Raw genomic sequence first — 24,892 nt, 5'->3', positions numbered from 1 at the left:
TCTGCCTTTCAGCCTTTAGTTGAAGTTAATTTAAACAGATATATTTTGAATGGGTTTTGTTTCTAGAACTAAATTTCCAGACTCTGGTGTGTGCATGTATACACACACCCTGGTTTTATTTAAAGGGCCTGAAGTCTGACCTTTTCTAGCTCATAACTGAACATTTCAAAGAATGTCGTTAGTTTGTTCTGGACCTGGTAATATCTTACAGTTTCAGCATCATCTACTACAGGGCTTTTTGACTTCTACAGAAACTGCGTAAAATCGTTACAAAGTGTTCCTATAATCTCATTCTTCAGTTGAAACATTTCTATTATGTTATATAGCCCTACTTTCAGGTACTTTATGTATGATTAATAAATATTTTAGTTTCTTTTCAATATTACCGGGTCTTGATTATGTCATGCATTGCAGTATATATTTTGGTTTTGCAAAACTTTAAGCTAGCTTTGAAGTAGCTTTTTTCCTCTTTGCTATATTGCTATTTACAAGTCTTTTGCATACAATATATGGATTAAAACTCAAATACCATCAAAGTTAAACTAATGGGCAAGTAAAAGAAGATAGAAATCTTTTCTAGAAGGAAGTAGTGACTTGCCTAAGATGAACAAGAAGCTACATTTGGCAAACAACTCTTCTGTACTATCCTATGATCTGTGTATGTATTTTTAGAAGAAAAATGGGTAGGGTTGATGTCATATAAGAGTTGCCCCTCTTCACTCTTCTTCATGAGCCTAATTACCCTGGGATGTTCTGGACTCTTGAGTGGCAGTACTGGCTGAACAGCCTTGGGTACCGGCTTCTGCTTTTGAGCTGCATCATTCTCTGCTGTGGAACAGGGGTGCAGAAATCACCATTCCATAGCAATTTTAGTCATCTGTTTCATCGGCTTTGATGTGTAGGTGTTAGTGTCCCCTCTTCTGTGCAGTGCATAGTACGTGTTGTATCCAGTGTTTTCCTCCAAGCTCCATGATGACTGTAGCTGGTTGGTGACCTTAAGCCACATGCTACCCATGGGCACCATCCTGCTGGGAGGCAGAGCTGGGTCCCCACTGGAGTTTGGGGTAACCCGTCTGGGGGAGAACCCTTCGCGCAAGATGAAAACCATCGCTGCAGCTGTTTGCTAATCCCACTGCACATGTGGTCCTGAGCAGTGCCTAGGGAAGCTGGAGATGGGCGGTGTGACAGCAGAGACCTAAGTGTGCTTGCATGAAACAGGGGTAGTGTTAATCATCAGGTATTAAGTGCAGTTAAGGCTTGCTGTGAACAAGCAGCATATTGTAGTAGGGAAGGAGAAGGCAGATATCTGCCCCTGGAAGAAAGGCCTCTAAATCAGGGGCTGTGGGAGCCACCCTGGTCTACCCTGGGCAGTGTCACAGGGATGCTGACAAGCCGGAGCAGTGCTCTGCAGAGCATGCCCTCTCTCTTCCTGTTGTGTTAGGCTGCCATAACATGTGCTCCTCACGATAAATGCCTAGGTTGTCCAACCCTATATAATTCTGTAGAACTTGCTCTCCCTGGCCCTTGAGTATCTATATGGATGTTTAATGTGGTTTTTTGTTTCTTTGTTTGTGTGTTAAACTTTCGTTTCTTGGAAAATACTGTTTTCTGGTTTTCACTGACTGCTATTGAACTTCAAGTTTTTGCCGAAAGTTTATTGAGGTGGGTCTTGAGTATTTTTGCTGTTTTTAGAAGCTGCACTCTGATCCCCCAAGAGGAGGTGGGGAAAGGTGCTGGTCATCCTGCTGGTATACTTTGCAGCAGAGAAATATGGTACTGTGGTCTTCCTTTGCAGTGCTGCTGCACTAGGGAGAATGGTGGAGGTGACATCAACTTAAAGTTGATTTTTATACATTAAAAATACATGAATGGTGAACTGGGGAGGCCATCCGTGCTTTCTCTGACTGGTACCTCGTGGATTCCCTAGCCCCAGCTGGTGACTGCACTTATGTTGATGCCCCTGGCTTGGGATCCCCAACCGTGTGTCCCCGACCCTGTGGTGGTGACAGAATAAAGCCATCCCTCAAATCTGGGGGCTGCTGGGGCATGCAGACAGCAGGGCTAGCACAGCCCTGCTCTGCAAATAGTTCTGTTTGTCCACATCTAGGGGTATGCAACATGCCCCCCTTGTTCTCCTGCTGCCCTTTTAGTTATCATAGGCTATTTTATGTCACGTCAACCTTTTTCTAACCTGTGCCCTCCTCAGATGCTGACTTTGGTTTCAGCATTATAGAAGCTATTTTCTGTCTCCTGGAAGCAGCTGTTAGAATAGGTTTTAGCATTTAACTTCCTATTCTCGAAATGGAAAACTGAATCATGTTGATGCTCTGAGAACTTGACGTGTGGCTGGGCCACTTCCAGGGAGCTTAGAGCAGGAGGGTGCTGCTGCTGCTGCTGCACGGTACTGGCTGTTCAGTCCAACCAGGATCTTCTAACAAGTTCTCTTCTAACAAGAACCATCCTTCTTATTAAACAACATGATGGCAACCATAAGGCTTTCTTCTTTCCCTTCTTCCCTTCTTCTAATTTTGCATGTGTGTTTATGTACTAAAAGCATCAGGAAGACTATTTTCCATGCCAGTGTAACACTGAAAGTGGGTAGATTTGTACTTGTTATTAAGGACAGTTTAGTGAATTAAGAAAATGTTTGGTTGATGTTGGTAAAATAGACTCCAGGTGTTCCTGAAGGCTCTTACATTTGTGGGGTTTTGATGTTTGGATTTTGGGGTTCTTTTTCTTTTGTTTGCAGAATGGTTAATGCATTTTAAAATAATTTACTATGGAAGTATGACTCAACTTGTTTTTCCAAAATAGAGCTACGCTTTTGTAATGTCTAACATATAATCTTATTTTAGAAGTATTTACATTGGAGAAGAGGTGGGGTTTTTTGTTATACTGTAAGGGATGCTTCACTACTTTGTTAATCATTACGGTTTGATTATTTTGTTTGATGTGTGACTCATTTTTCCAAGGACTTTTATGGCAGCAATTATACACGTACAACAGGAAGCCTAGAAAGAAGTGCAACATCAGATCACTGAAGATTCTCTGCTCCTTTTACAGATGATTTTTATGTTTTATGGTGGCAAAGTTAATGATTTCTTGCTGTGCGTCTTCTGTTCCACATGCATAGTGTATATCATGTCTGCCTTATGACTGAATATTTCTTGAACCCACATGTGCCAACATAATTAGTAGGAAACTAGGGTTTTGTAATCAAACACACAGTTGTACATAAGTGCTTTCCAGTGCTGCTGCTTTTGTTGATATAAGAAGTGACCTGTAGTAGCCCTGTAGAATAGTTACAATTATGAAGAGGTAGTGCAGCTCTTCAGCTACATAGTGTGATCTTGCTGTTGCTATAGGTGTTCCTCTATAGTCACTGCATTTCTCTCTCTGCTCCCTTTTGAGGAAGCCTTAGGGAGAAGCTGCAAATTGAACAGTTCAGCTATTTCCTAACTACCAGTGAAAGGTTAGTTTTAGTTTTGAGGCAGTATTTGCAGTCCTCTGGTAGGTCGTTGTTCCTGCCTGCGTGAAAACATCACTAAAAGTGTTGGTGAGGGCAAGTCGGGTAGACTGGAGTTCTGGTTGTGTTCTCACTGTGTTCCCTCCTTGGGCCACAGGCGATACTGCCTTTGGGACCATGCTCTGCTCCGTGTGTGTAAACGCATCTGCACGGTACCGTGCTGTGCCGCACCCGGTCTGGAGGTGCTCTCGGAAACCTGTGGCTCGAGCCACATGGCTCGTGGGGCTGTGCTGGGGGACGGCAGTGGGCTACCCAGTGCCATTCAAGGAGCAGGCTCCCCAGTGTTGCTCTCCCGCCTTGGGGGAAAAAAAGGTTATTGAATTATTATTATTATTTTTTCCTCATCCACTTTTATAAAACTTCTTCAGGTGAAGACTGCCCCCAAGTGTAGCTATTACTCAGAGGCATGAGAAAAATGAAAAGTGAGTGCTTGAGGCCCCAGTAATATCTAGTATAAAATGTTTAGGATCAGCCGCGTGCCCATCAGCATGATAATGGGTACATTTCTGCAGAAAGTCGGCTAATCAATGATTTGGGTTGCCAGGCTAGATGGTTTACCTCATGGTAACTGCTTTCTTGTGTGTCCAGGGGTGGTGGCAGCAGTGACTCTTCAATCCTTTCAGTCATGCTGGAGAAGCCCTCCAGCCTTTCTGAGGAATTTGAGATGCTGAGCCTTGCAGGCTCAGCTTTGCCTTCCATGAGGAGCCCAGGTGCAGGAGGTGGCACCAGTGCCATCTGTGCTGCCTTTGGCTTCGGTGGATTGCTGTTAGCGGCTGTATGGGAGGTTACCGGGAGGAGCGATCTGGCATCTCTGGAGGACAGAAGACGTGGGTCTTGGAAGCGAGTGGGCGAATGGCGGTATGAAACCTTGGTTTGGAAACTGTAGAGAGAGCACTGTGCCTTTGCCAAAGCGTCTGCTCCCCCATTGCAAAGACCTGTCTGTCTCCATTGTGGAGCTCCTGTCTGCCAGCCTGGTGGAGCTGGTTCACTTCCCACCCCAAAGGTGAAAATAACCTCCTCGGGGCACGGCTCCGGGGCTGATGCTGTGAGGGAGGAAAACCTACTTGCTGTGGTGGTAGAGCAGTTGGGGAGCCAGTTGGATGCAGCTGAACATCCTTCTTCCTCTCTCCAAAACCTAGCTTTTTTTGCCCTTCTGCTCCTTTTCTTCCACTTCTTCTCTTCCTTTTCCTTGTCACACCATCCTCAAAAAAGGTGTGTGAAAAGGGTCCAGGTGTTCCCATCTTGGGAATGGGTTTTCCTTTCCAAAGCCTTCTGAAAAAGGTGAATGTATAGCCTTAGGCTATGTCATTGTGTAATTTCCAAAATCATATTTAAACAAATGTATTACTGGTTTTTTGAACTGAGCAAACCCCAACCTTCAATGCAGCAAATGATATAATGATCCCTGTTGATTATCATTATTTGTCTAGTTCTCCTTATTAAGGTAGTTATATGTTCCAGATGACAAAATATATTTTAATTTGGTTTTACTGTTCCTGTGTGTTAAAAGAAAAAGAGAAGCTGACCTAATTCAGCCTTTTAGCATGTATATGTTTTATGTAAATGGCCTCAAATTAATGAATTAACAACTTTTAACTTAGTATTTAGTTTACAAGACCAGATTGCAAGCTCCATATTCTAAAACGAGCATGTTGTGAGGCGGCTAATCATAAGAAGGGCAAATAAGTATCACATTACAGAATTTTTCTACATTAAAAATACGACCATATGTGCCTTTGAATAATTCCAGATGGAAGGCTGCTGGTTTATAATTTGTTGTTTTGGATTTGAGTTCGTCACAGTTCTTTCTGTTTTTTTGTAAACAGGTCGATCATAGGTATGTTACAAGCAGAAGAAAACCATGTATTTGTTTTGCAAGGTCTGTAAATCTAAACTTTTCACCTATTCATTCTCCTTTCCCACTGCCCAACGTTTTGGTTGCATAGCGAGCTATCAGGGATGTGTCAGCATTAGGTTGGTTGTATAGACCTTTACATATATTATCATTATGTAGTCCCTGAGCGATCACATTTTACAGTACAATTATTTTTTTAATATGTATTTTTAATAAGCATATTCAGATGCTTATCAAGAGTGTTCCCAGAGTGAATGTGAAACCTTTCAAATAAAAAGGTAAATATTTGAGAAAGTTACAAACCTCTGAAAACAGCATTATAAGGGAAATTGGTTTGCAGCCTTGGCTCTGGCTGCAGCACTAGTGCACGCTGCAACTGCTTTTGGGAGAAACATACTCTGAGAGCTTGCCAGCTTATTCTCTAATGATTTCTTTCTTAAAAAATAAAAAAAAGAGTATTTTGTGTTTATCAGATAATTTTAAAGACACTTTTTTAACAAAAGCAACCTTAGAAATAGGTGTAAGTTTGGTTCATGTTGTCAGAAGCAGTGGTTACACATCCCATCTCAGTATCTGCGGCTGTACATGATGAGGTGAGAAAAATGCAGTTTTAGGTTATAGTTAATGAAGTCTTAATTGTTCCTGTATCTGAGGTCACTTGGGACTCCGTTGCTTCAGGAGTGCTTTGTAGTAATCCTGTAGTGCTCTTACCCTCCTGCCCTGAGCAACTTGATCGTTCTTGATACCCGTGGGGAATGCCCGAGTCATGTTTCAGGTCCTTATCGATCCTTGTTTTTTATTCTTCATGATAAGGTACAAGGATATCCCAAGGTAATTCAGGATGATCATTGCTGTTCTTACTATGTGTGTCTATTTCTGTTTTCCTTGGGTTTTTTTATTTGTGACTTCCTCGCGTGGTTTTAACAGTATTTTGTAAGTCAGTATTGTAGGAAATAATAACTGTACCTGTGTCAGTAGGTTATTTATTTTTAGTTTCACTCAGAGCAACACATGGGGTCTGTGCATGACCAACATAGATGACGGGCTTGGCATCAGAAGTGCCTGTTCTAAGTTGGTTTTTCATCTTCAGCCCTCCCTTGTTTTATTTCTGCTGCCACAGTCCAATTTCTGGAGTTTAAGGAAGGCTATGTACTGTATTCACTCCATGGCAGGGGAAGGTGTAGGATTTAGTCTTGGCCATGACAATTACCAAGTCAGAATATCTGGAAAACTCATTTTCATGGCTGAGAACTTTATCCTTCTTTTACTGCTTCTTGGGGCTAAAAATATTGTTTATTGATTGCTCAGGAGTCATGTGTAGTATAAAATAGGACTTTCAGAACCTTGTGGCTTTTAAGCCTTTATAATCTTGCCCCAATGACTTTCAGCTGGTTGTTAAGAGGCTCCTCACGTGCTTTGGTGAGGTATTAGCTGTTCATGTCTGCAAACTGTGGGTCGCCTCTATGTAATGCAGGAAAACAGAGGTTTGTGATATGTCCTTTTTAAGATAAATGTAAACACGAATTAAATGTGAACATTTTCTAAAAATCAGATCAATTTCAATCCATGTTATGAGTATGTGGGATTTAAGGGAAATCATCTTGATTACTTGAGAAGCATCATCTTTGTGGAAAAGTGGAACTTGAGTAAAATAGTTTTGGGAGTACAGAACCTACTGTACAGTGCTATTTCTGAAATTCTGCTAGGAAAGAGGCCAGGATTAGAAGGAGAGCAAAATTTAGCAGTATGGAGGACTAGGATTGCTAACGGTAAGCATTTTCTCATGCTCGTGACTGTACCATTTTTACACAGCAGTCTTTTAAAACGTTCAGAGGAGGGGTGACGTGATAATGCCTCTTTGGGCTCAAGTACTTCTGTGGTCGTCTTTATCTGTGGTTTAGACTTTTTTTTGGTTTGAATTCTGTATTTTAGAGGGTTTTGGCACTTTTCTATGTGAAACCTTTGCCCAGACCTTTCAACATCTTAGGTGAGAGAGTCCTGTGCAGCTAGATATTCTTGTTGACTGGCTTGTATCTCACTTGGTGTTTAAGTTTAAACGTGTTCACAAACCCCTGTGTATAAGGAGAAAGGTATATTTCCCTGCAGTTGTTTTGAGAAACCGAGGAATGAATGAGCTTTTGCAATATTAGGCTTGTTTGTGCAGTGGCTGTTCTAAGAACCCCCTCAGAAATGCTGCCTTGCGAATGAAATCCTACCTACTGTTCGATTCATTTTGGAGTTAAAGACAACTTATTTGGTGAGCAGTTCACCTGGAACACTTGATGTGTAAGGCTGGTTCATGTGTACAGTGTGATGTTCTTTGCATGCATTTTTGTGTTTTTAAACAGCTGATGTAGCAGCAGTGAGGCACCATCTGGCATTTTGTTAAGCTCAGTGATCATTCTCCTCCGTCAGGGTTTCAGGAGGATGCTGCTGCCCTACCCACCAGCAGCTCCCTCTTCTCTGGGGACTCCTTTTTCTCCTGTTTTCTACAGTGCCTGTGGGATTCAGCCGTTCAGAAGCATTTGTTCAACTTGTTCTATGAGGTGACAGGATTTTTGCTTGAGAGTAAGGAGCCCTTGAGCAAAACTGTCTCAAGCTGAGAAAATCTGCCAGCGTGTGCCCTGGCTAGGGGCGGGAGGCTGGTGGGGGGTGTGGGTGCACCTAAGACCTTGGAGTAACATGATAGAAACTGCGTTTTGGAGCAGAAATGTGTAGATTGCTCAGTTATGTCAGCACCAATTTTCTGTGCAGAGCGTAAGGAAGCTGCTGTGGGGTGGATGGATAGACACCTTGAGAAGTGGCTGAATCGGTTATATTTGGTCTTTCTACAGAAATTACCTTTGGGTAGAAAGTGGGCATGAAGAGCACGGGCCTATATGGAATTAATTTGCTGGAGCTGTGGAGAATTAAGACTTGGAAAAAGGAAAGGGCATGCTGTAATGGGAGGTGTGGTTGGCACCCCCAGCGTATCCTTCTGCACAAGTGAACGGTGTTCCTTCAGGTGAAATGTGGGCTAGCGCAAAAGACAGCATTATATCTCTAAAACACTTAAAAATTAATATGCCACACAAATCTACGTAAAACTGAAGGTGTATGGAGGAGGGGATGTATTAGGAGCTATTACACGGTGTTGTCAATGCATTCCTAGAGGTGTCAGAGGTGACTGACTTACTTTAAGGATGAAATATTAATTGAAGAAATACCAAACGTTACCACAAATAAGACATCCATGCTGTCCTCTCCTGCAGAGCAAAATTTGTTATGAAAGTATGGACTTTTTGAATATGTAGTAATTTTTGTGCTATGCATAATGTGTAGTCTCACTTCTGTAGTCAGGGATGCCACAGGCAATTGCAGTAACCTAAATGTGTTGAAGGATAAGGTGATGCATTGCATAAAAATCCAGAGTATTGTTGAGTGACAGGACTTTGTGATACAGTTAATTTCTTCTCTGTGAAGAAATTGCTCAAAAACATTACTCAAAAAACATGCCATGGCTTTTGGCACAGATATGTTTATAAACGCAGAGTATTTGGTCTGAAAGGTACCTTTTGTTTACTTTGATTTTCTGTATGGGTGTGTTTGAAATTTTTAGTTTGAGACTACTGAAGAGGAAAATGGTAGGCATGTTCTTGATTCTGTAAAAAGGTGGTGTACCAGAGTAAAACTGCTAAAAAGAGGAGCTGCAACTGTTTAAAAAATACCTGTAGGCAGGTGTTCTCAGGTTAAAATCCTTAAATGTGTAAAAATGTACTGTGAAATGTTTCATATTTTTGTTTCCCTGCCTGGATTAGACAGTGGTTTCTCCAACTTTTTTTGGTAGTCTAGTTTGTTTACTTTAATTGTCCAGATAAGAAAATCTGGAGTGACATAAGGAGACCACTGGGGACAAAAGGGTGCAGTTGTACAATTGAGTTTTCTTGCTGTTTTTGTAGACGCATGTAAACCTCTAATCTGTATAACCTTCCTAGTTTAATGAACCGTGATACCAATATTAGTTGTGACTACATGCTTTCTTCAAATGTCTAGGTGTTTGCTCAGTTTTTCTCTGTTTTCTAAATGGGTAACTAGGTGTATCTATTTAAATCCTGCATTTCTGATGTCATGCTATCTCGAGTCGTGAAGTGTGTCTTGTTCGCTCAGACTGCATTTTTGTAAATGACACTTGACAAGCCAGCACAGGAATTTACAAACTGGTCGGTAAGCGTTGGCATCTTCAGTCACTGATCAAACTCTGCCATAGTTGCGCTCTCTAAGCATTTTAGTGTTCTGAGGGTTTTTTCCCTTCTCTTTACATCTTTTCATATAGAACTTATTCTTTGCTCGTTAGCTGATTTGCAGCCATATGTTAGTTTGGTTATTTTTGTGTTTATTTCTTTGCAACCAAGGAGCTAGCAAAACCTGTTGGAATTAACCTGAGAGATGTGCAAATACACATTATTGATGTATGTGGTTTTACTTTGCCACAATGTGATGCTCAGAGTGTTAATTCGCAGCTCTGCAAGAATGGTGAATTTTAGCATTTAACATCTTTCCTGTGTTTTTGACAGCATTCCTGTGCTACCTATACAACACATTAAAATGCACTGCTTTTGTCAGATGTCTCAGAAGACTTAGTATTTTGGCCAGTAAAACAGGGAATCTTCTACTGAAATGATTTTCCCCCTTTTCCATTTTTTTTGGTGGTTTTTTTTCCTTTTCTTACATGTATGCATATATAAATTGCACCCAGCTCAGTAACTCTTTCTACATCTCACGCAGAAACTCTTACAAGAGAGGCTACATTTTCCGAATGTCAGATTTGGCATTCTTACTAATGGTTGAGTACCCTCTCTGCAACGTGTCTCAACCTCTGTTTTTTAATTACAGACCTTTTCGTGCATAACCTCTCTAGTATTTCAACTTCTAAAGTTACTTTAATCCAGAACTGGTCACCTCGGTCTCCTTGATTTGCTTGTGGACTTCTTGTTTGCAAATACCTGCAACTTTAAGCAAGGTGGAGTGAGTGAATATATTTTTTGGCATTGTAGTGCTGGACAGTCCTGTTTTCTTTTATCTCCCTTCCTTCTCCCTCCTCCCTCAGGCTATTAGTAGAAACAGAATTCTTCAAAATAGTGGTTTTGAAATGAAAATAGCATTTTCAGCAGAATAGATGAGGTCTGTCCTTGTCACTACAGGAAGCAGGAGGGTGAGTGTGCATGAGGTTATTACTGGCGCTCATCTTGTCTTCAGGTTCTACTGGCACCTACATTTTTCACCCATGTAGGTTCCCCTTATTTGTTTCACCTTAATAGGAAACCTAAACTATGGCCAGATTCCAGTCTTCAGAGTAAATTTAAGTTAGTCTCCTAAAGCTAACATGAATTTAAGTGACACACGGTGTCTTAATTATATTTATTAGCAAAAAGCAATAATTATTTCTATGTGTAGACTGGTTTCACATTCTCCAAAATGTTGGTGTACTTCCGTCCACTCCCAGCTTAAACTGCCAGATGCTGAAACAACCAGCCTCTTACCCTATTCTCCTTAGCAGAATTTCTGTCGTGAGGACTGTCCACCAATGTGAATCAAAATTGTCACAACAGACTTCACTGAAGTCTTTTCAACACATGCAACAAAAGCATAGCAGGCCAGGACCACTGCCCTTGATCGTTATTGATCCTTGTTATTAATCACTGCCCTAGCGATTGACATCGGCTGAATTTCTGGCCCAGCACGTCCAGCACTCCCAGTTCCCAAACATAGCCGTGGTGGCTCTGAGACACCAGGAGGATGCTTATCTGGAGGGCGGTTTGCTGTGTCAGTTACAGAAAACCTGTTTTCCCTGAGCTGTTTGTTACAGACTCTTTATTGTGACTTTGGCTAGCTATCAGATGCTTCTGTCTAAACAGAGAATTTTCCTCACCAGGTTTTTCTTAAGATGTTCTGCAGTGAGACACCTCTGGCTGAGACAAGCACACACCTAACACCCATTTTGATAGCGACAGCAGGATTTGTTCAAATGCATTGATAAATCAGTCTTGGAATTGTGACTTCAGAGTAGGTTCTAGTGGGAGTAAACCAGTGGATGGTGCCTTGAAGAAAATTTCCATTTCAGAGCTCTTGTCTTTTGTCGCAGATGTTCGTTTCCCTTCAAGCCAAGTCTATGCTACCAGCATCTGTACTACCTGTGTCTGTTGCTCAGGGCTGAGCAGGAGAAAGCTATGATCTGCTGTATTTAAGGTAGAAGTCCTTACGTACAGGTATGTCAGGAGGAACATGCGTTTGCATTTCTGGGTTTGGGGTTTTTTCTTCCCCTTCCCCTTTCCCATGAGTTTTGACAGCATTTTGGAGCATCTGCTGACAAGGGTATGTCAAAAGACTGTAGAGTAGTTATCTTCTATTCTTGCCTTTTGATTGGCAGTGCGTTTTGGCTTGCTGGTATATTACATTTGTAATCCTATACCGTGCATGCCCTCCTAGAATAGATCATAGAATCACTGGAAAATGTAGGCTGGAACCGCTGGAGGTCATCTGGTCCGATACTGCCCAGCCTTGGCAGTGCTGGCTTCAAAGATGGATCGTGTTACTCAGGGTCTTGCCCCAGTTGAGTTTTGAGTATCTCCAAGGAGGGAAAGGTTACACCTCTGAGTACAAAGGAAAAAAAAAATAAAAAATTGAATTGAGAATAGTGAAGAGCTAAAAATAAGGTGGTTGAATTGGAGTTTCCCTTCTTGCAATGTGTGGTGGTTGCCTCCTGCATGCCCTTCACACTTCTGACTAGTTTGGCATGCTTTTCTCTGTAGGCCCTGTCCCACAAGGTAGTGAGGAGTAGAACTGGATCCTGCTTTGGCTTTCCTCTAGGCCAGGTGAGCCCAGTTCTTGCATCCTCTGGTCATACACGATGTGCTGCAGCCTCCTTATCATCTTCGTGGCCCTCTGCTGCACTCGTTCCAGTTGGCCAGTCTCCACTGTACTGGGGCCCCCCAGACTAGATATGTGTCTAGGGGCGACCCAGAATGGAATAATCATTTGCATTGGCTGCACTTCTGCTCATACAGCCCAGTGTGTGGTCAGCCTTGGTTGCTGCAGGGGTACCCTGCTGATCCCTGCTCAGGTTGTCCACCTGGATCCCCAGCTCCTCTCTGCTGGTCACCCCAGCCCACAATGCTGCTGGGTAACTGGGATAACAGGATAACTGGGGTTATCCTGGCTCTGCTGCAAGACTCTCTGTCTTTCTGAATATTGTGGGACTTCTGGCAAGCCAGTCCTCCTCCGGTTTGGTGTCATCGCAAACAGGGTGGGGGTGTGCCCATCCCACTGACCGGAGGAAGCTGTGCTGACCTTGGTGCTGACCCATGGGGGACACCACTGGAAATCACCGGCCAGCTGGACCATTAGACCGTTTGTGGGTTTAAGGGAAGTATGTGAGCAGTTCTAGGGGAAATACATGACAGTAAAAGCACGAGTGGAAATCAGCCACCAGTTGGGCCGTTGACATTTGGGCCAGACCTGTTAGACCACAAACGCTGCATTGGAAGCCTGATGTTCCAACTTGTTCCTCACCCAACCTCTGAAAATGATCATGTATCTTCTTTTCTCACCCAATCCTTATGTTTCAGAGATCCACATTTAATAAACAGATCAGTGGAAAGCTGAACAGTGGAACAGAAAATTGTTTTTATTGTCAACTTCTAAAAGTGCATCACTGCTTTTGAGAAGGAATTGGGAATTGTTTGTTAAAAGGACAGAGTGCAGCAGATGAACAATTTTTTTATTTATTTTTTTAACCAGTCTGTATTTGTGTGGAAGGTGTACATTCAAAGTGATTTGAACTGGAAAGAAATTAAAGGGAGAATTGCAATTGATCTGAGTTAATTTGATACAAATTTACATTGTTTGAACTTTATTGCGCTGGTCGCATGTGGAGGACATTTATGGGAAAAGCAATTGAGGAAGCGTGCTTTTAAGGGAAATACTTGACAGAAAAACCACAAAGTATCAGGGAGGGTTCAGCATATCGGAACTATTTTTGAATTGTTTTTGCTTTAAATTCGCTGAAATTTTAAGCTATCTTTCTGTATGACTTATTTATGTAAGATCTGGGAGACACTTTTCTGGAGCTGGTGGCAAATTATTGCTAGCCAGAATTTGCTTTGTACATTTTTCTTCATCTGAAAATGAACCTCACTTTATTTTGAATAACCCCAAGGCCTGTAAGCAGGCCTGTCCTGAAACACTTTGAGTTCATCCAGGTGCAGATTTGTTTTTCTTTTTTCCCCCTAAGTGTTGATACAATTAGTTTGAAAGTTATAATAAAACTGTGTAACACTTTCTCTCCAAATAGCTCTTTTAAAAAAGCAAACAAAAAACCCCAAACCCAAACAAAAATCCCAAGAATTCTTGCAATGAACTTGGAAAAAATCCCAGATATGAATTTATACAGCTGTGAATGGTACTAGAGATACTGACTTGTCAAATATAAAGGTGACTGGAGATGCATTGGCCTTTTATTCTTAGACACTCGAGTTTGCTGGAGGCACAGAATAAAATCATGGTCTATTGCTTAAGATGCTGGACTGATGCCAGCAGTAGTACTTACAATAAAGCGAATGCCTTCAGTTTTGAGTAGAAGCCTGTTTGGCATACCTTGAGGAGTAGTCACTCTCCTAAAAATAATCTGTTGTCAAATATAGGGAAAAAGTGAGAGCTGTCAACTTGCAGCCTCATTTACCTGATGGAAGATGTGTATTTTTTATGTTTATTATGTTAAGTTTTTATTTATTGTTATAACTTTTTATTATTATTTCTTTTCATTGTTGACAGTGGAAAGCGTGTTTTTTGTTTGTTTTTCCCCCCCTCTCTACATGTTGCCTGAAGCTCTTCTGTGGTTGAATGTGGAACTGGGCAGTGAGCTGTGCCTGCTGGAAGGAGCTGCAAGTTCACCTTTAACTGCTCTTGCTGCAAAAAAGGACTTTGGTGTTGGGGGAGATGGGGCAGGGTTTTGGGAGGGAAAACCACGTGTGCAGTTGGGAATTTCCCTTACGGTGCTGCAGGCAGAAACCGTTCATTCTGTTTTCCCTGTGTATAATCGCTGGAGATCTTGGTCTTTGTGGTGACTTAGTCAAGATCATGTGCGATCTTCAAGTTTCTGACACAAGTCAGTAACTAGTTTAGAAAAGACCACTGACTTCTAAGCAGTTCCATTGATCACCAGGTACACGTGCCACTAGGTGTAACCCTTGATTTGCAATTATGAAGTTTAAATTTATAATTAAAATGTTAATATTTATATTTAAATTTATAATTTAAGCAATAATATTTATATTTAAATTTATAATTTAAATTATAAATATAAATTATATGCAAATATGCTTCAAACATATTGGTCCATAAATCTGATTGAAATTTAAAAATCAAGTATTTTGGAGAATATAATTTTTATTCTAATAATTCCTAGTAATCTAGTCATTACTTTGCAGCTGCATCAGTCTGAGGAACAGTTGTGTTGAGTTTTTTGGTTGATTTGTCTTCTGTGCTGTTAGAAATGAGCACAAGAAAACTTATGATAAAAATCTGACCCTGATCTGTAAGTTTGCTAGCTGGAGCTGGTGGGGGTGAGTATGGACAGAGCAGTTTCACTGTGTGAACCAGCGGTGGTGGTGGGATCCCAGACTTGCCATTTTTTAGCACGCAGCTTTGTAAGGAATTCCAGCAGAAGAAACTTTATTGGGTTGCCCATGGTGTTCTATACACTGTTTTTTAAAGACAGATATATAGTTGAGGGCACTGTTAGCTGGAGAGCTTAGTTTTTTACTGACAGCATCACATACATGCTAAATTGGGATCTTCAATCAGAAAGCAATATAGGTGTGAAAGTATACTATAGGTTGTGCATGTCTTATTATGTAAAGCATGTTATCAGATGATGTACAAATTTTACTCTTTCACAGGATACTGAGCCTTAAGTGCCTGGTTCTGATTACATATGACTTCGGTTCTTTGAGCCTGTGATGTAGCTTTCCGTTTGTTGGTTGGTTTTCGTTTGTTTTTTTTTTAGTAGCTGGTGTTCTTGTAGATAACTTGTTTTTTCTAAAATTCAAAGCTTTGCATAATTTCAGTGGATTCTGTGGTTTCAGCAGGTATAAGGCAGTGGATTCTAACTAAAGCACTTGAGCTCTGAAAACATCAGACTATAATATCTTGTCAGGAAGAAAGCTGGTGATGAATTCAATGTGAATTTTTGTCCTTTTTTCATGATTTGCTGAAACAGAAGGGAAAAATTTGTGTGTTGCTTTGCAACTGAGATTTGATACTTTTCTGTTATGCAGTGGTCTTATCTGAGATTGCCTAAAGTCAATTCTGTTATGCAGGAGCTTTTAGGGTTTTCTGTTGTATGGATGCATCAGGTTTGGAGCCGGCGTTCAGTCCATAACAGCTTTAAGTTTTACATTCAGTGAACATCATGGTAGAAGAGGAAGAAGAAACTTCATTTCTGCAGGAGCCTGAAAGCCTATAATGGGAAAATACTATATTCTTTGTTTCTGTCATTGATTATGTCAATGGATGGCCAGAAACTGTCAGAAGAAACATTAGCATAGCAAGCTTTAAAATGAACAAATGGAATTAAACCCAAGGTTGGAGCTGAAATGAGAGGCAATTTTAAGAAATCTGTTTGCTGAGTTCTGTATGATCAGCCCCCAAGATTCATCCAATTAGATAGTCACTTTTACCACAAAGCAAAAGAGAAATGCAGAAGTTCCAACTACTTTCCTGAATGTTTTTTTCTCTTGCAGATTTGAAGCGCTGACTGAAGTTTCATCTGCTCTTTGTTTGTGTATGTATGCGTCTACGTATAAATAAAATCCAGACTGCAAATAATACTTTGTAGCATGAGAACTGAAGAGCTAGAAATCTCTCTTGGTGATGCACTGGCCTTTTCTCCCCCATCAACTCTTGTTGTGCTCCATCCCTCAGCTCCCCTGGCTCGCTGCTGCGTTTTCTTATTTCCCCCAGGTGCAGGCAGGTGCTTAAAAAAACTTGCTGGCAGGGTCTAACAGCTTTTTCCTCTTTGTTGGCGGGATTTGTTGAGATCACACAGGCACTTGATCCAGGAGCTGGGAAATTGCGTTGCAGTCTGTTCCAGTTAGGATTTTGTGAGTAACTGCAAGCTTCCCATATCTGTATTGTCTTAAGGTTTCTGTTGTTAATTGATTAAGCTGCATGAAGCTGTGACGGCTATGATAAGCCTTACTGGTTTTATTTCCAGTTAAATATTTATAAAATGTGAATTTCACAGTGTGGCTTGAAAGTCAGGTGGCGAGTCTCTCAATGTATTTGTTTAACCATCTGTAGCCAAGTACAATCAGCGTGTACTGTAAGGACAGCGGTAATTATCCTGTCTAGTAAGCATGCAGAATTCTTCCTTACTGGAAGATTATTTTAATGTTCCCTTCGTGTAGCTCAGGGCAGCAAGGAAGTGGATCCCCGTGCTAAAAATAAGAAAGGAAGATGCACATCTGTGTGTTGCATCAGCTTTCAGCAAGCTTAAAATAATGCATTGTGCAAGAACACGTCTCCTTCAGCTCATTCTCTGAAGACTATAGACAATCTTAACTTCTTCAAACACCACCCCCCCCACCCTCCTGCCTGTGCACAGGAATAGTTCACGTGGAGAAAGCTGCATTCACCATCGACGTTATAAAGTAACTCATCCATTTTTATGTGGTGCTCTAAATTCAGGAGTATCTGCACTTCAGGTGCAGATTAAATTGCATGAAGGCAAGGCAAGAATCTGTAACACTTATCAAGTGGTGCAGGTAAGAGGTGACTAATGTCTTGGGGCAAAACAAATTTGTTTGCAGTTTCTTTCTGAATGAAAAGGCTAGTAGTTTGTTTCCGTGGAAGAGGAGAGGTAGTGTTAGCTTTAACTAAAATACAGTGTTTTGGATTTGATTGACTTGGCATGATGCCTGGTCTAATGAAATAGGTGCATTCTGAAAAGGTTGTTTAGGTGGTCCATGTACCAGTGTACTTTCTTCAGTTTCTTCCACTGGGAAGAGAATTGGAGAAGGGATGTATAATGTGAAAAGGTTTTTTGGGACTGAGGGGGAGGTTGGTGGGGTTCTTTAGCTTTTTTTTTTTTTTTTTTTTACAAGTGAAATCATATATGGGCGTTTTGGCAGTTTTGGAGTTCTGGGAAGTCAAGGCTTATTGTGTTGCTGACTTTGGAAATGATGCAGTCTTACTGCCTGCTTACAGGGCAGGACAAATAAATGAAGGAATTGGGTGCAGGATCTGGGAGATCATTCTGTCGTGTCTAACCCTCAGCTTGCTGTTTAGGGAAGGAAGAACTTGTAAAAAAGCTGTTAGTGTAACTTTTCCAAGTTGACCAGATTGTTATCGCTTGTTGATGTTTGAATCAATACTGAAATACAGCTTCTAACACCTTTTTATATTGGTGGTGGAGTAAAATGGACTCATATCATGGGAAGGGTCAATGTGAGCTTTTTTAACATGCTGTAAAAGGACTGATCTGAAATCATACGTGTCTTAATTCTGTTGTTAGAGCCAGAATCTTTTGATTGCGGCTGTTGTAAATGCATCCTTCCCCAAATACTGATTACGTGTCACTGCATGTATTTGCTCATAAGTTGACTAAAATAACTGTAGTATGAAATACCTTGTACGACTTCTAAAAATAACTACACGTTCCTCTTTGCTGTTTTGCTTTAGTTGTAGAATAGTATTTTTGCTCTCTGCTTTGGTGAGTTTTGTGTTTTTCTTCAATATAGGTGATACTTAAAAGAAGAGCATAAATGGTTGTTCTAGTAGGCAAAGTAGCTATTAACCTAAATATTTAAAACTTAGCTTGGAGATGTGAGGTTAGAGTATAACTTCCATAAATAAATGGTCACCTCCAATGTTTAAGACTTATTTATTTTCTGTTCTCTTTCTCACTGTGACTTTTTTTTTAGGTGTAAAGAAAAAGTAATGGCATCATTATGAAGAAAAAGTAATGCATATGTAATTCATACCTGTTAAGACACTCACACACACACACAAATTCACGTACGCTGTTTCCAAGCAGGTATTTTCCTTCCGAGGTGTCCATCCCCCTCAGCTGGAGCTTGCTTGGTGTGTGGTACATCACTGAGCACTCCACTGCTGCTCCTGTTTGTTAGAAAACAGCTGGCAGCAGAGCTCACCTGTGAGCTCCCCAGGACCCTGTGTCCAGTGCTCATTGCTCTGATCTTCGTCTTTTCTTGGGATAACAGTGGAAACAAAGATGTCTACAAATTACTAAACTCACCTGAACTGAGTGATGGGTTTCTTGGCGATATGCTGGAAATGCCTGCTGCAGTGTAGGATATAGTTTAAAAAGCATACATGGATAGTAGTGATGGTCTGCACTGTATGTTACTTTGTTGGGGAGGTACTGAATTGTAGAATGTGTGTGCTTGAAAAAAGCGGGAATATATTTAACTTGGAAGAGAAAAATGAAGAAGCTGAAGAAAATGTTTTAGAGTGTGACTGTAATACTACAGATGAGGCGAGGTGCAGAAAATTGCACTTTTACTCAGGTGGTTTATTCGTGGTCTCAGAACCAGGGAACTGGTAGGCATGAAACAGGTCTTTACCCTCTAAAATGTTAAAGAGAAACTCTTGAATAAGGTGATGTTTTTGTTTATTTGTTTGGATTTGTTTTTTTTTGTTTTAAGGAAGATGTGTGTATGCTTTCAAAACTTGCGTGAAGAGCTGACATTACTGTTTGTGCGTTTGTAAAACACTGTGCCATGTCTAACAAAGTGAACTGAGGCAATACATTGAGGCTGTTTTATGATAATTATTTTCACTACTTCGGTCAAAATATGAACCTGAGTGTAGTTCACAAATCAGACTTAAAATTGCAAAATGGATTTTTGTCTTTAATTAAAGGTTTCCAGATATTGCCACATATGGGAGTCTGAACGTACCATTAGTACTCTATTAAACTGTATTAAAATACCACTGTATTAAAAAATCCAACAAATCCGATCTATAAATGTGCAGAGTAGAAATGCTACCATACCTAATAGACTATTGATATTCTGACAAACTGTACTAGTCTACAGTTAAATAAATATAAATTAACATTTGATTATTTTTTTTTCTGGCTTGAATTTTACATCATATTATAAGGGGCTTAATCGTGACCCCATTGCTTGTTACCTCCATATTTTTATGTAGAGTGCAAGGTCTTTTAAAAATAAATAAATAACCTCTGTCTACACAGTGAATATTCCCAGCCTTAGCTAATTACTGATACAGTAATTGTATCGGAGGTATAATTAGAGTTGTGTACCTTAGAGTTGGGTTTGGGGTTTTTTTTTGTGGTGTGGTGTTTTTTGGGGGGGGTTTGTTTGGTTTTTTGCTTATGGTCAATGGAACATTTTGTTATACTTAGTTCTGGTTAGCTGTAGGGTTTGAAATCTCTTACTTCTGAACAGCGCTTTTGCATTTTGTTGCTTGGTGTTTCTTACCTCTCAGAAGTATGAAGAATAATAATTTTTTAATCAGTACAAAATCCCTTTTATACAATCCTGCATTAAAAGGTGTTTACTGGATTTTGGTAGTACGTGCTGATCTGGGAAGATGAGCTGAGCTGCGCAACGTGCTTGAGCAGGTTCGTGCCGCTCCGAATGCCCACCCCCCATGTGCACCCAGTACAGAGGCAGCTGCTGGGGTTGGCCAAGTCCTGCTGCATCAGTTGTAACAATCGAAACGTAGACATGCCAGCTGTGATTTCAAACAAAATTAACATTTTTAGAAAGGTCTTTCTCTTCTATCTCCATCGCCCCCCTGCCCCTTATTTAAAGTGAAATCAGATTAGGTCAAAAATGTTTTGAAAATCTTTGTGATAAGACAATGGAAACTAAGCAGTGATACTTGCCTTTTTTTACATAGGAAATTATCTAGAAAAACCTCTCCTAAGTATAATAGGCAGGGGTACTGCTGAGGTGGTAACCCTGAACCAGTAACCAGTGCCATGCCCAAACAAGCCCAGTGCGTTTGTGGAGACAGGGTTTAATTCCTGCCTCCTACCCCTTCAGGCAGAAGTGTGCCATCGATAGTTCGACTTGGGAAGCAAAGCGACTTGAGTAATTAAATTTAGGTCATTAAAGTTTAAGTAATGTTCCATCTCGGAGAGGATACATGTGCCTGGGGAGGCGAGGGGCAGCGAGGAGAGGGAATGAGGAAGGCAGGGCAGTGCACCAAGGCTGGGCTGGGAGAGGAGCTTTGGAAAAAGGGAATTCAGCCCTCCTGAAACCAATACAGAAAGCCATAAAATGCATCAGGCAAACGTATGGGAAGGAAACCAGAGGAGTGATAAGTCTGTGAAGCAGATGGTCTGCTTTATGATGAGTCACCTTACAGAAATAGGAAGTAGTAGTTAAAGGAAAAAAAAATGAGGTGGGACTGCGGTGGTAAGTAGTCTGGTTCTGTGAGGGTTTTGGGGTTTTTTTGTCGTCTTAGTAAGGATGAAATACTGTCAGGCTTTTGGGTGTTAAGTGTAAAGATGCTCCAGCCAGTGTATTGAAGCGCAGCAAACTGCTGTGACCCATTGGATACGCCAGAGAATTCTGGTAGCATTTAAAGATGATGGGGTTGCTCTGTTCCAAACGTGTGGTTTTTCTCTCACTGTGAGCAACGTGGTGAAATGGCAGAAATTGTATGACAATAATCAGTTATTTAATTTGGGTAAGATTAGGCATGTTTATGAAAAAATACAGAGTAACCTAAGGAAGCAGCATAAGTGAGCAACAAGGAGGTAAGGACAGCACATTGGACTAAGAGGATTTACAGAGGCTTAATTACTGTCTTAATTTGCGAAGGAAGGGGGCAGGACAAACACAAATTTACAGATAAAGGAGTGCCTTGATACAGATGATAAATCCAGAATTGGGCAACCAAATTTTAAGTACATGGGATAAACCAGATTCCTTTATCTTAGTGCTCATCTCCAAGGGATGGGGGGGGGAAAGATGGGTGGGTGGGGGAAGCATATGAAACAATGGAAAGGTAGAGCATCTCCTGTGAACAATGAGCACTCAGCAAAACTAAATCCAAGGAAAAGGAAGTACTCCCACCCGCTCTTTTTTCCTTATCCTTTTTCTCACAGAATTGGTGTTTACATTGAAAAACACATCTCCTTTGGAGGCTACTGAATGCAAGAGCTCTCCTGAGAATTGAGATTATTTAGGTATTCATATAAGTAGCAAGTAGGTGGTGCTGGAGTAAATAATCTGGTTTTAGAGAAGTGTAGAGTTATCATCACATTTTTCAGCATAAGCGCATTTCAGAGGTGTGGTGCGGTTTTTTTCCCCTCCAGAAGAAAGCATCTCTGAATCTGTTATTAATGAATGGAGAAGCAATTGCTGTTCATTTTTAGAAACATGGCATAGGTTGGATTCACCAGGAGTCTCACCAGACTTAAAAATTATTTTCTGAAGTACAGCCCTGCTGTGTGGGCAGCTCGTGACCATGGTGTGCGTCAGGTCCTCCTAGGATGGGAGGTACATTCATTTGCTTCCTTTTAAAAGCAAAACAAAACAAAAATCAAATGCTTTGATTTGTACTTTGCTTGACTTTTGCCTGGGGAAACCGTAAGAAGCAATTTGTCTTACAAACATAGGAGCCACATCTTCTCTCCCACTTCTAGGAAGTCGGTATGAGATTGTAGCATCAATGGAGATGTTGTAGGCGCTTGGCTCTGTGAGTATAAACAGAATTAAGCAGGGATTGCTCTGGCTGGAAACTGAACTGCCTTAGCAGTTCACATGCCTCCAACCACTAGTGACTGTTGGAGCCGTGTTGCATCCATCTGTCCAATTCTGGCTACTTTGCAGCCACTGCTGTCACCAGGGAAAGGGATTGTGGGGAGGAGCTGAGATCTGCCCTGTAGCACAGGAATTTCTCTCTCAGATATGGAAATAAAGATCTGAAGGCTGAGCAAAGGCTGGTGCAGTAAGAGTCAGTCAAATGCTGTCAAATGCAACTCTTGACTTCTCTTTCTAAAGTGAGTTGATGTCAGGTTGTCCGAGTTGGATCTTCTTGTCAGTCCTTGAGATCTCTGGGGTCTGTTGTGCAGTTTCAAAATACGATGCAAAAATGATAAGCTGAATTTGTAGGACATGGGTATTTTGGCCAGTCACGCTGGAGAGCAGTTTAATGTAGTGCAGATGATGGCTGGTGGTTGTGCCCCCCCGTCTTGTGGCACAGGGAGCTCCATAGTTTGTGATTATGAAGTAAACTTTTCTTTTGATGGTCAGGTTAAATCCTATCCAGTTGTCATTAGTAAGCATCAAATGGAATGAAATATTTTTTCAGAGGAGCTTTAGACTTTATAATGCTCTTAACAAGTGTTCTTCTCTCATTCATTATGTGTTACAGAGCACGTCTGCAAAGCAGTTTACATGCCTACTGCACTTATACTGGTTTTCTTACCTTTTTTTTTAACCCAGGTATGTGCGTGTAAATCCTTCATGCATGAATTGCTTGTGCAGATGTGTTCAAGTAGAAACCCCACACTTCAAAGTCTGTATGTTAGACTTAAAGCGCTTTATTTGGCATGAGGATGCCTTATGTCAAAGTGTTGCCTCAGTGCACGTTTGGGAGGCTTGCAAAAGGAAGGTGCTTAACGAACGTTTCTGCTTGGGGGAAGAAACCCCACCTTTTATTACTGTTTGCATTGAATTACTTTAGTTAATCATTGCTCTTTTGTGTATGAGTTTGAGAGAGAATGTGTTCACTGCAGGCAGTAAATCTTACCAATTCAAGATGTTTTCTTCAGCTCTGTGTGTGCAGTGAGATATTCAAGTATGCTTTTCCTGTGTTAGGTGCTTTGAAAGCATTTTTAAAACCAGTTACTGTTGGTGAACAGTGTCTTAAGAAAAACGGTCTTGTGGTGTTTGGGTAGTGTGTATTCTGAAGCACGGTAAAACTGAAGTATAGTTGTGCCTCCTGAAATAGAGTTAAAGCCACCAAAGCATCAGAGATGACAAGTCACACGTTCGTCATAGGCAAGAAAAATACAGCAATTGCATCATTTTCTTCACTGTCACTCAGTATTCAGTTGGCAATATTCTGTGTACTGTAACTGAAGGGTGCATACGCAGGTGAATTAAAAGAAACTGCTGTTTTTAACAGTTGTGTAGGACAGCCCTTAATAATAATTTCCACACGCCTGGTGACCTTCAGTATGAGAACGTACTGTTGAATGTCTAGTCCGATATCTTGTATTTAACTTCAGGCACCATCAGCAAGATCAAGAAAGGTGTAAAACCTTCCTGCTGAACAAATGTGGGATGATCTTCCTCCTTATTCTTGATAGAAGTTGTTTCATGTCCTTAAGAAGAGTGCTTCGTATCTCTTCTAAAGCACTTGTTTGGTTTATTTTTATACTCTTGCCTATCATGTCTGTTTTAAAACTGGCTTTTCATTGTGGATTTTTTTAATGCCTACTCCTGTCAGTAGTCATCTGAATTTATTCATTGCCCTCCTGTAAAGAATAAGTGGCATTTGTAGGAATGGTTGCAACTTTTGACTTTGCATTTGTTAAATGTAAATGTTTTTATTACTATAAATACAACAATACTTGAAATTAAGAGTGCTGGTCTATCTTTAAGGAGAATATTGATATAGCTTATAGAGCCTGATGTTAACAAATATGAAAATGTTTCTTTTCCAAATATACATGTGTGTTAGATTTCCTAATATAAAGGAGAACAAAGTCTGTAGTTAATATTTTTTTTTTCTCCTCTTCTCAAAATTGTTTTGAGGGCAAAGTTTTCTTCTCCCAACATCATTAAAATGAGGCATTTAATTTTGTTTTACTTTGGCAAAGTAATATGAAACATTTTGGTTGTAAGGAATGTTAAAAACGAGGTGTAATAGAGAAGAACATGAGCCTCTGAAATATTGATTGCCGTTTTTATGGATCTTTTTGTTCATGTTTATTTGTGGTCAGTTGGAGGGAAGTAAGGACTTTGCATCCTGCTAAGTGTGGAAGGCTTTCAATATGTGTTACTTGGTGTTAGCTTTTTTTAAAACATTACTTATGACTGACACATCCTGGTGTAGTTTACTCTTCCCGCTAGTGACCTTGAAAGCATGTCTGTGCAATAATTGCTTATTGCTGGAACAAAAAATAATTCTGTCTAAGATTTGTTTGAATTCAGGAAGCAGTGTTTGCCAAAGCAAAATCTTGGTGACGCAACTATGTCAGGTTTCAGCAGCCACACCTCTGCTAAGCAGTTTCAAGTTTTCAGCTTTAACCTTTGTTCATAGCTATATTCCTTTTCCAGCAGAACATCTGAGGCGGTTTTCTTTCTTCCTTTTGCAACGAAGCTGTGGTAAAGAAATGGAGAGTTCTAGCAGAAGCAGCAGCAGCGAGTACTGCTGAGGCTTGCAGTAATTTTGTGTTGAGGTAACTGCATGACAGACAGACAAATGGATTCTCTTCCCAATCACTGTGGTAAGGATAACGC

At 40.7% G+C, this 24,892-nt stretch overlaps 1 protein-coding gene across 2 annotated transcripts in view; it reads left to right on the top strand.

The window, feature by feature from the left end:
- Positions 1–24,892, top strand: part of EML4 (EMAP like 4) — a 162,849-nt gene that overhangs the window by 13,980 nt on the left and 123,977 nt on the right. The window contains exon 1 of one of the 2 annotated variants that reach the window (XM_037405243.1): positions 24,840–24,879. The exons of the other annotated variant lie outside the window; for it this stretch is intronic. Within the exon in view, the coding sequence (XP_037261140.1) occupies positions 24,840–24,879 (40 nt within the window). Of the gene's footprint in view, positions 1–24,839; positions 24,880–24,892 lie in introns of those variants that run through there. 2 annotated transcript variants of the gene reach the window in all.

The sequence above is a fragment of the Falco rusticolus genome, chromosome 12 (assembly GCF_015220075.1).
Source record: "Falco rusticolus isolate bFalRus1 chromosome 12, bFalRus1.pri, whole genome shotgun sequence".
In the NCBI taxonomy this organism is placed as follows: domain Eukaryota; kingdom Metazoa; phylum Chordata; class Aves; order Falconiformes; family Falconidae; genus Falco; species Falco rusticolus.
The sequence above is the reverse complement of the archived record's forward strand: the minus strand, read 5'-3'. Positions and strand labels throughout refer to the sequence as shown.